Source organism: Melanotaenia boesemani, chromosome 23 (assembly GCF_017639745.1).
Source record: "Melanotaenia boesemani isolate fMelBoe1 chromosome 23, fMelBoe1.pri, whole genome shotgun sequence".
In the NCBI taxonomy this organism is placed as follows: domain Eukaryota; kingdom Metazoa; phylum Chordata; class Actinopteri; order Atheriniformes; family Melanotaeniidae; genus Melanotaenia; species Melanotaenia boesemani.
The window spans coordinates 10,099,477-10,115,728 of NC_055704.1; the positions used below are offsets into that span (position 1 = coordinate 10,099,477).

General features: G+C 36.9%; 1 protein-coding gene across 5 annotated transcripts in view; it reads right to left on the reverse strand.

Annotated features, from left to right (window-relative positions):
- Positions 1-751: 751 nt before the first annotated feature.
- dgki (diacylglycerol kinase, iota) overlaps positions 752-16,252 on the reverse strand; it is an 81,389-nt gene continuing 65,888 nt past the window's right edge. For 3 of the 5 annotated variants that reach the window (XM_041977125.1, XM_041977127.1, XM_041977123.1), the window contains 12 exons: positions 14,068-14,168; positions 13,641-13,720; positions 13,315-13,359; positions 11,912-11,981; positions 9,867-9,907; positions 9,657-9,781; positions 8,353-8,378; positions 7,655-7,692; positions 6,347-6,467; positions 6,207-6,243; positions 5,873-5,972; positions 752-4,682 (listed from right to left, as the gene is read on the reverse strand). In XM_041977125.1, the coding sequence (XP_041833059.1) occupies positions 4,572-4,682; positions 5,873-5,972; positions 6,207-6,243; positions 6,347-6,467; positions 7,655-7,692; positions 8,353-8,378; positions 9,657-9,781; positions 9,867-9,907; positions 11,912-11,981; positions 13,315-13,359; positions 13,641-13,720; positions 14,068-14,168 (895 nt within the window). In that variant the 3' untranslated portion in view covers positions 752-4,571. The remainder of the gene's footprint in view (positions 4,683-5,872; positions 5,973-6,206; positions 6,244-6,346; positions 6,468-7,654; positions 7,693-8,352; positions 8,379-9,656; positions 9,782-9,866; positions 9,908-11,911; positions 11,982-13,314; positions 13,360-13,640; positions 13,721-14,067; positions 14,169-16,252) is intronic. The other 2 variants (XM_041977128.1, XM_041977126.1) reach the window with 1 other exon arrangement.

Consider the following 16,252-nt stretch of genomic DNA (forward strand, 5'->3'; position numbering starts at 1 on the left):
GAAGATAGCTGCCACACTCTTCTGTAGTTCTGACATGGCAATGATGGGTTTTTGGGAGGATGGTGGTAGGTGAAGCGTATAAGACTACAACTCTGACTCCTGGTCTCAACCCTGAGTTGTCACTGGCTTAGTTCAGAAAAGTAATTTTTACCCAGCTGCTAACACTTGTGTGTGTATAAATACACAATGTATAGGAACACTTTTAGTGTGGTTTTAAACCACATCACAGGACTAAATCAGCCCTTTTAAGAGTTTTTAACTATGTGATATTAACTGTAGATTCTGGTGATCCTGGACCAAACAGCTGCTTTTGACATCTTTGGCTTATTAAATGTTTATAAATCATTAAAATGTAGACAGGAAATGAGATCATAGTCCTTTTTCTGACTTTTGTGTAATATGTTACCAATTTCAGTGTAAATAAGGCAACATGCTGACAAAAAGTCCAGTGTAGTGAACATAAACATGGTAACTGTTGTTAGCTTGAGCTTTTAAAATGGAAAAATTGCAGTACTGAAAACTCTGTCTTGATGCTGCATTTGAAATGTTTTGATGTAAAGATCTTTATTTGACATTTTACTGATTCTGTACTGTAATGATAATCTTTATATATACAGTACACATACTAAACTATAATAATGTAAATACATGTGCGGTCCAGTCAGCTACTTATGCTCTTTGTCAATAAAGAACTGAAAAACACTGAAATTGTGAAGTGTGGAGCCACTTCTGAGTCACTTTGCATCCAAAGTCAGATGAACAGGCGTGTTTATAGCAAATAAATAAGGAAGTCACAATAATAAGAGAATTCCCCCAAGAGTTAAACAGAAAACATGGTCAAAGACAAAACAGCATCATAAATTCTTTAAACAAATGAATAAAACAAACTTCAAGTAATCCCATCATCATCATCAACAGCAGAAAAATAAAATACAAAAGCAAAACAAAAACACTCAATACATGCCCAACCTTAGAAGAAATGTAGCTATAAATTTTTAAACTATAATTTAATAGTTCAAACAACAATGTCATTCTTATTAGAAAAGAAATCCCAAGGAGGTAAGAAAATGCCATGCATAACCAACTCTGATGAGACACACTTTAATACAGTCATGTTTCTACTTAATAGAAAAATTGATAAGAAGCTTGTGTGTATGTCATTTGAAACGGGCCTGACTCGGTCGCAGTCATCACCGTTCACGGTTCAGCGCAGATCTTGCCTATTTCAAAGGAAGCTCTCTTGGTAATTTAACAGATGTAGCCACTGCGGAAGTCATGCAGTATTTTAAAAAAAAATCTTGTGTAGATAACAAATTTTCACATCTTCTACTCAACACAGTGAGGAACAACAGTGTTCAGTCAGAGGCTTCTTCAAGTAGCTGCAAAACAGAAAAATACATAGTCACTCCTACTAACAGCATTCGCCCACTGGAACAATTATTTTTCCTCTCAGGGGATTTTAATTTAATTTATTTTACTGAATAACACACACACAAAAAATATATATTTAGTTAAAGCTAAACAATGTTCAATGAAAAGGTTTTTGAGTAACATTAAATTACTGATAGATAGAAACTTCCACAATGGCTACATGCAGAAGACCTGGGAAAGCTCCGTTCGTTGTAAATATAATTTTAGTTTACATTTCATGTCATAGAAGACCTCACAGGGTTGTTTCAGTCCTTTAACATAAATGCACAGAAAAGAAGAAAATAATAAACTAACAAGACAATCATAAACTCAACCAGCACTGAGTAATGTTGCATATTCAATACTCCTCAGTGCTAAATGGTCGACTATGTCAAAAACATTAATGTAATGTAAACGATTAAGAGAGAAATGCAAAACAAATGTCATCGACTCATATTGCATTGAATATGGCTCAGATGTTATTTTATTTTTTCTGGGATAAACGCTGCAACACACACACACACACATGCTCAGCCATGTGTACACCAGATATGCATGAAAACACTAAAGGTCACACCTTGTGTTAACAAACACTGAAGTACACACTGCACTGAAAGCTAAATCTCTCCACGCTGCTCAGATGTTACGTTTCAGATTGAATATGGAATGAGTCTCATCGACACACACACACTCACACACATACTTAGCATGTGAAAAGCATTGCTAGGTAGGAGTACTACAAACAATGTAGCGGTAAAACTTAAAAAAATTGTTTCAGATGATTTGTTGGAAGTAACAGGACAATGATAATGCTTTACACACCGATCAGCCATAACATTAAGACCACCTGTCTAACACTGAATAGGTCCGCTTCCTCCAGCCTTTGTGGACAAAGGACATCTGAGTGTATCTCTTCAGCTTTGTGGGTTGTAGATGGGTTTACTGGGAACAGGATTGCTATATGGCTAGTTGGGAATTTGAATGATCATTTAACATGACAGAGTCAAACGTCTGTGACTGTCCTGATGAGTGATTGTTTCCTCCCTTTTTTTTTTAACTTTCCCAGCAGTTGAGTAGTCATTCACTTTACTGGTTGGTGGCTGTAATGTTAGGGCTTATCGGTGCACACTTGCTTTGTGAAACACACTGGTCTAACATCTCCTCCATACTGGGCAGAAACTGGTCTCCTCTCTGTAGCATCCTCTGGTCCATCACTGAATGATGCGGTGGGTTCAGTTATACTTTGTTCATTATTGTTTCTGTTGTGTTACTCTGGTGTAATTTCAGATATTGCTGACAAAAAAAAAAAAAAAAAAAAATACAGAAAATGGTTAAAACTGCTTCCTGGCTTTTCCAAAAGATCAACTTGACACTTTCATGAAGTTAAAATTTTACATCATTCAAAACAAGATGACAAAATCTTTGAAATCTGTACATTTTAGGCAAAAAGACCTCTGCTATTTATTTTCTAATGATTAATGGAGGGCATAATATCTGACATTAACACTTTAAAAACCAGCAAAATGAAGTTTGTCCTGACTGAACAGGTCTTCTACTGAGTACGTAGCATGTATAGATCTTGTCAAACCTTCCATGATAAAAATATAACTCTGGGAGAAACACAAAACACCTGCATCGTATTTGGCATGACAATTTTTAAGAACTGCAAACTGGTGATGAATATTATCTCTAGGCTTCAAAACTCAAACCAGACAAACCACAAAGGCAAGTTGGAGAACAGAAACATGAATAATTGACACTAATTTCTCCCACAGTCACAGCTGTTACATTCACTCTCTGATTCTTTTTACTAGCGATGCACCGATACCGATACCAGTATCAGCCCAAGTGTACTTTCAAGTATTCTGATACTACAGAACCCCATACCAATGTGAAAATACTTGGACTGTCAAAACGCATTAACACAAAGAGATTAATCTGTGGAACTAATGTGTTCATTTTTAAAACACATTAACTTACAAATAACAAAGGTATTACTCATGCCATATTAAAAATTTTTACCTTTTCTAACCAGTAAATTGTAATAGGATGTTTTAGTATTCTTATTAGTACTCGGTATTGGCAAGTACTCAAATGCAACTACTTGTATTCATTTTGAAAAAACGTGGTATTGGTGCATCTCCCTTTTTTTATTTATTTTTTTACAGTCATAGTAACGATATTTTGGATTGTTTTAACTTATTCCTAAACTTTTTTTAGTAACTATGGGAGCAGCCTGGTCTGCTTCAATTTATTCATCGAGCGGCTTTATTCTCAAATTTTCTGTTCCTAATCGGTCTGTTTTCAACAGAAGCTAAAGAGAAGGAAGCTTTGGACTAAAGCCATTAAGTCCAGGAAATACTGAAGGAACTGAAAGATGGCTTCAGGGTTTCTGTGTAGATATATAAATCAAAAAGGCTGCATTATTATCGGATAATCCCTAACACTGGAATTTTCTGTAAGCCAGTAAACGACAGTTACTTGCTAAGAAAGTCTTCTGGGAAAGTTCCAGCTATGGTAAAATTGATATGTTGTGACTGTTTATGGGATTTTTTCATGTGTTTTTTTTTGCGCTGTGGCTCAGTGGTGACTCAGAGATGGCAAACGAAGCAGCATGTGAAGGAGTGTCGTAAGGTTGTGAAGTGTGGAGCTTTATCAGGACATGGAAAACAAGAAGCGTGCTTAATGCTGGGAACATAAGTGAACTCGATATGACACCACGTCATTGTAATGTCTTTGGCACACAGGTTTTATGGGATAAATATACTTATTCTATCTATACTTTGTTTTTTAACCACTGTAAAAGTCTTGCTGAGTAAAATGTGACCAAAACGACTCCATTACAAGACGAACAGCAGAGCTCACGATGTGTGGTCAAATTGCACTTGCATCCTGAACTGTTAAAAGTAAAGACAGCCAGTTAATCAATCAGCACAACTAATAAATAGATTATGAATCAATAAATACAAATAAATAGTTGACCATTAAAATCTCCACTGCAGTGCTGCTGCGAGCTGAGGCAGTTCATCGCTCCTCTGGTTTCGTCTTTGCGTCTGTGGCGTCAAAATCCAGACGCTTCACTTTTCACACACTTTTCCCTCCCGGTTACTCTGTGCTTCGACTGTGTGCAGAGTCCAGAGTGCAGAGGAAGTGTGTGAGCCTCAGACAGCTGTCTCCAGGTCTTCGTGAGTGGCAGGTGATGCATGTTGCTGGGAGCTCAAGTAAGTTGTGAGCTCAGAGTCTCCCTCTGCTTGGTCTGCAGGCGTCTTCCCCTGGTGGACATGCAAACACACGTTAAGTTTATTTGTAATTTGAAGGTGAATATGCCTATTGTTGCTTTATGAGTTGTTCTTAAATAAAATAAAAGTAAATATGAGGACAAGCAGCAGGAGCTCCATGCACAGATGGAAATGCAGGATGAAAGATGGAAATCGGTGGATTTAGTCAGTGAAATGTGTACCTCATTTCTGTTTACTCAAAAATAAACATTTCAAGTCCTGTTTATCATAGAAAACACACTTTTTTGGAGAAATATAACTGGTGGAAGTAACATGAAGCAAGTTTAATAAGTTTCTCTTAGACAGGGTGAACAAAGAAGAACATTATGAGCTTCCTAAAACCAGAATTCTGTATTTCCTCCTTAACAGCTGCAAAATAACATGATCACATGTATCTGACCTGCAATGCAATGGATTTTTACTATCATCTGTCAAGTTGCAAACCTCTTTGGAAGTGTGTGACTAATTTTTCTTTCTTTTTTTTTCCTTAAAATTATTACAACTTATTGATTTATTCTAATTTGTCATTGTGATGATTTGTTTTATATGAAACTCTGGATTTTTTTCCCCATTAATATACACCACCAACGCTGTTATTGGGCTTCTGTAGTTAATTACAGGCTCAACCCTCCCCTCAAGAATCTACATATAATCTACATAAGAATCTACAGAAACACAAAGAACAAAACAAAACACGACAGCGAGAAACGAAGAGCTCATTCCTAAAGAAGCTCCATTGTTTGGAAGTGGTTCAGTTTTGCGGCTTCAGACATTAAACATGTTCCAGACATAGTTCAAATTCTGTTTCTACCAAAGTTGAGATCAAAGACTGATTTATTTCAGCTCCTTAAACAGAGACATGCTGCAGAGATGAAAAAGAAAGATGTGACCAACATCCTGTATGATGAGAGCAGAACAAGAATTTGTACAAGAGAACGTGAAACTTATATTTATTTGTTTTGCGCAACCTTTGCTTCTATTTTAACATTTCTATTAATTCCTGACATCAAAAGTGCTGACAAATCCAGAATAAAACATAAAAAAAGGCAGCAAAGAAGAATGGAGGACACAACCTGAGGGCATGTGAAACTGTTTCCCTGTAAATCATTTGCATACCAGCTCTGAAATGACTCATAACTTCATAGGAACTAAGTCTCAGATTTTGTATACAGTCATAGATATACCTGGAAGTTGGTCTTCTCTAGCGATGCCCCGGCCTCAACCAGCAATCGACACACTGCGTGCTGCTTCTCAGAAGCTGCTTTATGCAAAGCAGTATCACCCCTACAGACAAACAGACACAGTCACAGGTTATCAGAGAATCTTTGTAAAAAACAAGTTGTTTTCTACATTGCAGTCCCGTAAGCTACTGTGCATATCCCCAACATACTGATGTACAGTACTCGATTAGCTGTGTGAGTTCCCACCCAGTCAATGGACACAATGACGAACAATAACTTCACGTATGAACATATAGATATACTTTATACCAGAATAAAAAGAAAGTATCTAACATACTTCTCTCTGTCTGTTAAGTCCAGAAGAACCTTTGACCCTGAGGAAGGAGAAACAGAGGAAACAAGGATGGAAAAAATGATTTAATATTCAAACATTGTTCGTCATTTAACCCCGTTTCCCAGCACCATGCAGTTTCTCACCTTGTTGCAGCACGTAGCTGACCACCTCTGTGTGTCCATTCTGTGCAGCTATATGTAAAGCTGAACAGCCTCCAGAGTCTCTCACCAACAAACTGACGCCTCGACGCACACACTCTGACAGCTAGAGAGAGAAACCGAGAAAAAACTTATTTTAAACATATTAAATGAGCTCATATGTTCATGATAAATGGCCATGTGTATATTATGTCAGAGTAAGCTGCAGCCATTGTTGACCGGTGCTAAAGAAGCTAACTGAGTTAGCGTTCCTGTCAGGCAATACAGTAAACAGTAAACCTTAAACATAACCATGTGTGGTGCTTGTTTTTACATGAGAACATAATCCTGGATATTTTATAGATGTCCAGGAAGGATATATAACACAAAACCGTGTAAGTCTGAGAGCAGTTCATTCTGTGGAACTGCTTCTATATTATGTTTCCGTTAGCATGAAGCTGCCAGGATGCAGGTGTACACTGATGGAGGATGAAGAAACTGTGCAACACTCTTCAGATTTCAAGTCTCTCGGGGTTTAGCCTTCCTCTCCAGCTGTGACATCTGGGGCATCACATATCACACTGACAGCACACCTGCTGATTTCTGGGCATTAGTTTCTGTTTTATGTCCTGTTTAGCAAAACAGTCATCGAGTCAGCAGCCATGTTGTTTGTGGATTATGTTTGTGTGAGTTTTTACATATATTAGATAATAGAAATTCGGTTCATATTGTTTCTTAATAATTTGTCTGTGCTGTTTAAAGTTGGTGTTTCTTTATTGTGTAATGGTTTGCATGTTTGTTTTTTCCCCTTCTTTCTTTCTCTTTAAAAGGCCCAAACAGGGACAAGTGTTGCTAACACAAATGATCTCTGGTATAACATGAGAGGTAATATAAACATCAGAGAGACGAGGATAACAGAGCTAAACAACATCACAGAAACCACAGAAATCTTGTTTTGACTGAAATGCTCCTTTCTAGAGTTCAGATTCCCTAGAGATGCAGCTATAATATATCCAGTAGATTATTGAGACCTGACTTGGTCTAACACTTGTTTCTCTTTCTTTTTATTCTTTATTTATAATAGTGAGGTTTCTGTTTGCCAGGAACCTGTATTCTTCATAATATGACAAGAAGAGAGACGCCTGATGTAATGAAGTGAGTCTGTGTTTGATCATAATAAATATTATTAGTGGGTGGAGTACATGAACAGGTTTAAAGCTTTGTTGTGTGTTTATATCAAAGTGTCACAAATGGGTCAAAAGCCTGAGCTTCGGTCTGCTGGCTTTAATGTTTGTCTGTATGAATGTACTTTACCATAGAAAGATCCCCAGAACCGGCAGCAGTCAGAAGTGCTAAAAAAAATAAGAAAAACAAAACACACAGACATACAAATGAATTGTTATAATGGAAGAATATTTCTCGTCTCAAGCCATCAAACACCACCTAAGTATGCTCTGTGACAACTGTGGCCTTACAGTAGATCAAACATATGATCTACCTGTAACAAAGCAGGTCATCAGACCACATAGAAATAACTAACAGAGAGATACTCTGTAGTTTGCAGGCTGTGGCGTAGTTAAAGTAAACAAATGTAATTGTAAACCAAAACATGAGGAAGAGGAACAATGGGTCCACTAAAGTGGTAAGTCCCAGAATTTTCCATGACTTATTAACATGCGAACAAATGTTTTCTTCTTTAACAAACAAGTCTAGACATGTCAACGGCTGGGAGGTGCTTAAAGAAACTGAAACCTGTTTAAAAAAAACACCATTACTTTCACTTTGTGCAGCTGCTGGCATTACTCAGCAGGTTTACTTATGGGAGTGTGAGTGTTGTTCAGAAACCACACAAACATGCGTAACAGGATGCAATCATTCTGTGAAACTAAAGTACAATTTATTTTACACTTTTAGTTTTCTAAAAGGCGACACTGCAAACTACACAGGCAAAACAATTTACTGACATTTGAAAATCAGCATATGTGCTGTGTTTGTGCGTGTCTGTATTATACCTTGCTCGTCAGGTGTCAAGGGAACACTGCAAGCAGGAAATAAAATGTGTTACATAAGCCCAGCATGTCATATGGCATGTAAATATAAAACTTTACTACTGATTATCTGAAATCTATTAGGACGTTTTGTTTCATGTACTGTATAAAACAAGAACATGATCAAAGGGTTACTCTTTAATAAGATTATTATTGAAACATAATAGTTTTAGAACTGCGGAGTAGTGAGTTGGAACTAATGTAAAGATAACATAATCAAAAAAACAATTTGTTATTTGAGAATTTGTTGCTTTTCTTAGTTTGATAATCTTTGTTGCAGCTGCATGTTGCTTTAAAATATTTATTTAAAAGATAATATTTCTTAATTATGACTTCAAATGAGCAATTTCTTGTAAGACAGCTACAACAGTGTATTTATTATATGATTACTTATGGCTGTTTATTATTCATTATTGATTCTGTGTATAAAATAGGAGAAAATAACTTAAAATGATTCAAATGGCTTTCTACTAATGTCTTTGTTTGTCCTGACAATCTTTTGTTTGAGTGATATTTAACTAATTTTTTAAATCTGAATTTATGTAAATATTTTTTGCAAAAAAATGAGTGGATATCGATACAAGAATGTGGGAAAAGAACCCAAATATCATCCCATTAAATATCACTTCAGGTCCATCATGTAGGATTTAGTGACATCTAGTGATATAAACTGCGCATTGGGAATACCACTTCTAGAGGATTAAATGATTTTGAAACTTCATAGTGAAACTGTCATTTGCTTATATATTTTAAACCTTTCTCATGAAATACAAGAAATCATTAATAAAACTGTGCTGACCCTCTTCCTCTCAATGGTGGGGCTTGACAGAACATATAAGGCTGGATCATAATTTTATACTATGTGGACATCCTTTGAGGAGTTGACTGCAGCTTTTATCAATTTTGGATTTAGTGGTATGGGCTGACATAGTGTTTGTGGGTCTCAAAAACATGGATGTTAATGGCTACAACGCTAAAGTCGAGTTTCACCAAGAGGTGAACTCCTGGAGGCTATGTTAATATCTTATATAATCTATGTAAACTGCATTTTAATCAGTTTTATCTATAAAAACATGAATATTAAAAAGTCTTGGAAATTTATTTTCTCCTTTTCATACTTATCCTGGTCTGGAAACACAAACTTACATATTTTCTACTTTTTTTTTCTTTTAAGAAAGCATAGGAGCCGCATGTTAAATACAGAAACTTGAGAAATGGTTGAAAAAAGGTTTCCAAATATACTGCGTCCCCTCTTTCTATCATCTTACCCAGCTGTTGGTTCCACCACCAGATCAGGCATCCCTGTTGATGAGCCCTGGCTCACCGCAAGTCCCTCGTGGTCCAGGATGAACACCTCATCCTGACATATTTCTGTCACAAAGTGGAGGTGCTCCTGCAAACGCAGAGCAGAAAAAAGGCAAACTGAGACGATGAATAATCGGCTCAGTGATTTCTGAACTCAGGTGATCATCTCTTACCTGAGCCTTATCAATGCGATAGAAGCGGTCAGCTGATGTGGCTGTGGAGAAAAGAGGTACATTTAAAAAAACTTTTAACTGTGTAACTAAATTAGCCTAAAATGGTTTATGATTTTATTCCTGACTCGTGTTTTCCCACATTACTTAAAAAATAAATGAGAAAGACCAAAGAGCTTTCCAAACTGGTAAGGGACAAAGTTGTAGAGAAGTTCAAATTAGAGTTGGATTATTAAAAAATCTGAAAAATATCGAAAATCCCAAAGAGCTGCATTAAATTCATCATCATAAAATGGAAATAATATAGCACACATGCCTGGGGATGTCCATTCACCAAAACTTACAGACCAAGCAAAGAGGACATCAGTCAGAGAGGCAACAACGAGACCAAGGGTAACCCTGAAGGAGCTGGAAAGCTCCACATCAGAGACTCCCAAAACATATGGAAAAAAAGTCCTCTTAACCAAACTCTTTAATCATCAAAGACAACTATATCAGTCACAAACTCAACACCTATCATCACCCCATGAGAAACCATCATCACAGTAAAGCATGGTGGTGGCAGCATTATGCTGTGGGTCAGGGAATCTGAATTATGAATAGCAAAGGGAAATTCTTGTAGAAAATTAGTTTCAGTCTTGTGTGACTGGGACAGAGGTTTAACTCCCAGCAGGACAACGACCCTCAGCATACTGGTAAAGCATTACTTTCCCGTCTTCCAGGTCCCGTCTTCCAGGCTCAAATCCAGGGTGACAGAGCTTTTTCGGTGGCCTCTCCAAAGTTGTGGAACAGTTTCATTTCACACTAGAGCTGTCTAGACTGTCCTTGCTCAAGACCCACTTCTTTGCACTTTCAATCACAGTTAAGCTTGATATTTGCTTGCTTTTACTTTTTATTCCATATTTCTATTGTTTATTGTTTATTTTATAGATCTCTGACCTTCTCCATATTGTTGTTCCTGTCCGTACCCTCAGATCTTCATCTATTCATCTCACTGTCCCTCCTGGTCGCCTCAGCACAGCAATGGTGAGAGCATTCAGCTGCTCGCCCCCCCAGCTGTGGAAATCACTACCCCCCCGGTCTTTACAATATAAGTTCACTTGCACACTTTAAGTCACAGCTAAAAACCCCCCTGTTCAGGTTTGCCTTCTCTCTGTGAACAAGTCTGGACAGTGTCCTAATCAGTTGATGTTTGTTTTGATTTTTTCCATTTTTAATTACTTGTCATTTTCTTTTATTATTTTTTACCTTGTTTTTATCTGTACGGTGACCTTGAATGTCAAGAAAGGTGCCTATAAATAAAATGTAATGTTATTATTGTTATTATTGTTTTACTGTGTAGTTTTTTCATGTTGTAGTTGTTTTATTGTTCAGCACTTGTAGCAACTGAGGTTGCAGTAAATGTCCTATATAAATGAACTTGAACTTGGACGTAAGTGGTTTAAAGGGAAACGTTTAAAAGTTGAAACTGCAGCAACATTTAGCTCAGCTGGTAGAGCAGCTGCCCCACATACCAAGGCTGCAGCTTCTTGATGCAACAAGCCCAGGTTTGAATTCCGGCCGAGGCCTCTTTGCTGCATGTCACCCCTTCTGTTTCTAATATTTCCTGTCCAGCTAATTCTAAATAAAGACCACTAGAGCCCACAACATCTTAGAAAAAAAGTGTCTGATCAAAGCCCAGACTTTAATCTAAATGAAAATCTCTGGCATGATTTAAAGATTGCTGCACCCAGCAGAACCCATCCAACTTGAAGAAGCAGTTTTGTTTTGAAAAATGGGCATAAATCCAAGTGATTATATGGGCTGAGCACATAGAAAACATACATTAACAGACTTGCAGCTGGAAAAGGTGGCTGTACAAAGTACTGAACTTATTCATACATTACTTTCTTATTTCATTAAAGAAAAGTTATTCATTCATTTATCTATTTAATTATGTATTAATATTCATTCAACTTAATCAATTTGGGCTATTTTGTGTAGGTCACACACACACACACACACACACAAGTACTTTTACAAGCCACTGTAGTATTTCAGGAACTTACAATCCAGGAAGCTCCAGTTGGGAGAAAGCCGACTGGTTGAACTGGTCCTGGGGACGCCCCTGCTCTCATCCTGCAGACAAAAACACAGTCAGACTTATCTCTTCATGAAACAATGAAAAAAAGTTGGCATGGCAGAATTAATTCAGAAACAGAAATAAAAGAGAAAAGAAGAATGTTTCATTTTGAGGAGCAACACAGCAAGTAGCACGAAAGAGACAAACAGGACAATAAGACAGCATGTCGGTTAAATGAGTAACTATGAAAGCTCTGATCAGAAAGAACTGAAACAGTGTGCAAAATGCAAGAAAGAAAGCTAACTAATTAACAGTACTTCTTACATTATTTTTTACTTTTACGAATATACATCCTTTTATTTATTTCAGGCCAATACATTTTTAAAATGTCACGACAATTTAGGACTAATAATGAGTATAAAAAATATAAAGCGTATCATTTTAAATGGTTGAAATTAGCAAGTAGTTATAGTAGCATCTACAAAAAAAGAATCTCCATTTTATAAACAAATATGTACAAAAAAACCAAACCGTTTCAAACCACTTCCCTCACAGAATGACTAGAAGTGTTTTGCATATTTCCCCCATCTGCAGTGCAGAATATCAAACAATTTAATCAGCATGGAGGAACTTCAGTGTATTAAGGGTGCAAGCCTGAGCTGGACATCCATGATTTTCTATCCCCTACACAGCACTGCATCAGAAACTGTCATCCATCAGCCATGTCCAGAGACAACATTAATAATTTGGGGCATCAGGGATGAAGAATTTAACAGTGGAAATATGGATTGTGGTCAAACCACATTCTGCACTCATTACAAAGGCATGCTTGAGAAAAAAAGAGGGCCTTGTTGGGCACCTGAAGATGTGTGTGCAGTCAATTTCCATCCATCCATTTTCTATACCACTCATTCCAATTCAGGGTTGCAGGAAAGCTGGAGCCTATCCCAGCAGGCGAGTGTCAGGGTTCACCCTGGACAGGTTTACCAGTCTAGTTCAGGGCCAACACGGAGAGAAAAACAACCACTAATGCTCACACTCACTCATAGAGAGAATTTAGAGTGACCAATTAACCTATGGAAGCAGTGAACGTTCCACATAAATAACACCTGAAACGCCACATCATGCTCCTCATCTATGAAGTGTTGTGAGAAGGAATGGCAACTTTAAAAAGTGGTAAAAGTTTTTCTGTCACACTTTATCTGGAAGGTGTTTCAGGCCTAAAATATAAACTGGATGTATCTTAACAACTGAAACAAACTGAAACGAAAAATTCTAAAAAATGTGGTTTAATATTGTCTGCAGTAACAAAAAAAAAGTTCAAGTTTTTTGTATTTGTACATATTGCATGTGTCTTTTCAGCGCCTGCAGAAAAAGACAGTCATGTACCTGATAGTGCACTCTGTGGCCAGAAGATGGCGCCTGGTGAAAATCCTAGCAAGCACAGCGGACAGGTTTCAAGGTTAACAAGCAGCCAAAGCATTAACATCAGGAAACGTCCATACGTTTAAATCAGTTAGTGAATGTTTCCCCACATCAGACACACATGGACAGAGCAGCTCTGCATTCACAGGTCATTTACCCATCTATAAATAACAGAGAGGAGAGGATGAGACGACCGGGCAATGAAATAATGATGAAGAGAAAGGAGCAGTGGAAAGAGGGAAATTCAAGTGATGGTGAGCAGACTGATGAGGGTGAAGATGAAGACTTGCCTCCTGTAATCTGTCAATATAGAGTCTGCAAGTCTCCAGATCACAGTCTCCTCTCACCACCACAATGCCAACTGGGATTGCTGGAAAACACACAAATGGATATTTTAGGTTTGAATGTATTATATTTTTGACCACTTGGCGGCAGCAGAACAAAGTTTTAAAACAGAATTGCCGTCTCAGAAAGTTATTTTAACAAATAAAAACACCCACAGCATATTAATTTATTTTTTTATTGGAGTTGTGTTATTGCTTGCCACATCAATGCAACTAAAACAGCTCATCTGCTGTCCTGCTTTAAAATCTATCTACTACTACTACTACTACTACTACTACTACTACTAGTCCTTTCCAGAAAAGTTCAGCTGCTGCCAAAAAAAAGCAAATATTAATTTAAGGATAAAAATGCTGTTATTTTCTAAAGCCTTACAGATGTCTCGTAGCCGCTCTTTGTCGTACTGCAGCCTGTCATATTCCTGGAGGCTGATCCGATTTACTCGAAGACGGAGACGATCCGGTACTGCGTGGGGACTGGAAGAAAAGCAAGTCCATGTACGTGCACACACAGTTCAGACACACCCAAGCACGCGATGATGAGGGCACACATATGCATACATGCACGCACAGACACGCATGGACACACAAATCACAAACCAGATCTAAATTTTGTGGCATAATTTGTAAATTTACTTCCTTGTTTATGCTTGCAGTTTCAGCATGAACCTTTCCGTTTTATGTTTCTGAAAACTAGAGGTAGTAAAAAGTGGAAACTCTCCCTCTAGTTGAAAATGTTCAAATATAAAGAGCTCAAACATCCTCAGGACAACATATTTAAAAGTTTATGAGGGAAATGTCCCTTTCAGAATGGATTGAGTCTGATGACCAGAAATAAAAAAAAAAAAAAGGTGGGCAGGAAGCAACGACATCATCAGAGTTTACAAATCTCCTGTCCCCAAAAGCTTAAAACCTCAAATTACAAAATCTTACCTGCAAAGAAACAAAAATAGTCTCATTTGCATTCATTGCAATGAAGATTTTTCCATATTTGAAGGTGATAAACATCAAGTGAGTGCAGGTATGATGTGAGCAGAGCTCAGGGTAAATTAAAGGTAAACGGACTACAGCAGGAAAAACATGCAGACAAAAGGCAGAAGCACACTGAGAAGTGGAAAGACTCCAGCATGCCGCCATACACTCGTTCTCTCTCTTTATTTTCTTACTGGGCACAACACAACAAAACACTTACAGTCAACACAACAGCAGGTTTGACCAACATCTGATATTTCTTTCCTTTTGAAAAAACTTTATTTTCTCCTTCTCAGACCTGGAGCGAGGTTCGGTGCTTTGTCTTTTAGGTCTGATGCAACACGAGCATCACATCAGGCTCGTCCTTTTCAAGACAAAAAGTTTTTTTTTGTTTTGTTCTTTTCTTTTTTTCTTTTGATTCTCTATTATTTTTATGTTCTTGTTTTAAAACAACACAAACACTTTAAATTCCCTAAATGATCCGAATTAGAAAAAAAACATTTTTTCCATTGTAATGATTTCATTTTCATCACATATTGACTTATCAAAAAAAAAAAAAGAAAAAAAAATGGAAAGTTAATCTGCCCAATTATATATATATATATATATATATATATATATATATATATATATTTAAATTAATTAATTACTGGTTATGTAAAAATTGTGCACATATATAAAAATATTTAATGGCTAATCATATTGTTCTGGATGGCTGATGGCTGCCATCTTTCTGTAGCTACCTGAAGAAGCCTCTGACTGAACATACTTCCACTGAGTTGTAGAGAATTGTTCCTTATGTTCAGCAGCTTGTGCTGCTTTTTTCCAGTTCCAGCAGCACCATCTTAGTCTGAAGCACAGATCCAGTCTTTGTGAGAAGAAGAAAATATGGATGAAAACTCAGTGCTAACAGTTCAATGTCTCGTGAACAAATCTTTATCGCCATCTCCAAGTTGAAAAAGTACTGCACCACAAAGGTGGCAATTTAATTTTTGCTTTGAATTACTTAATTACAAAATTTAAATATTTTGGATTTAAAATAATATTCATCCTTGACAAGCAATCCTTGGAGGTTCCCTGAAGGTTACAAACCTTGTAACTTTCAGTGAATTCTCCTCTAAAGATTTGTAATCTTTAAGAAACCAACAGGGAGCCGTTCCCTGAGGGTTCCCTGAGGGTTCCCTGAAGGTTACTGTTTACCTTCTAATTCTGTAAGCAGCCAGTGCCATGCTAAGGATCATTTGTCAAATACATAAGCAAGTAGTGTTAAGAAATTAAATTTCCCTCACAAGTGATGGCACAAAAACTAAGAAAAATATCAATAAAAGTCATCAAATCAATAAGAAATTACCTAGTGGGAAAATAAATCAAGCGGTTTCTGTTTTTATTGATATAAATAATGGTAAAAATAAAGACAAAATACCAAGTTTGGTTTTATTTAATCTAACCTATCAAACAGCACTGTATCCATTATTTTAACAGAGCTGGAAACTGCTACCTGCTTTCAGTAAAAGGGATCAGAAATTCAAATATTGGTGAAACTTGAGAAACAAAACATGATGCAGCAGCACCGACTCATTCACTCACAT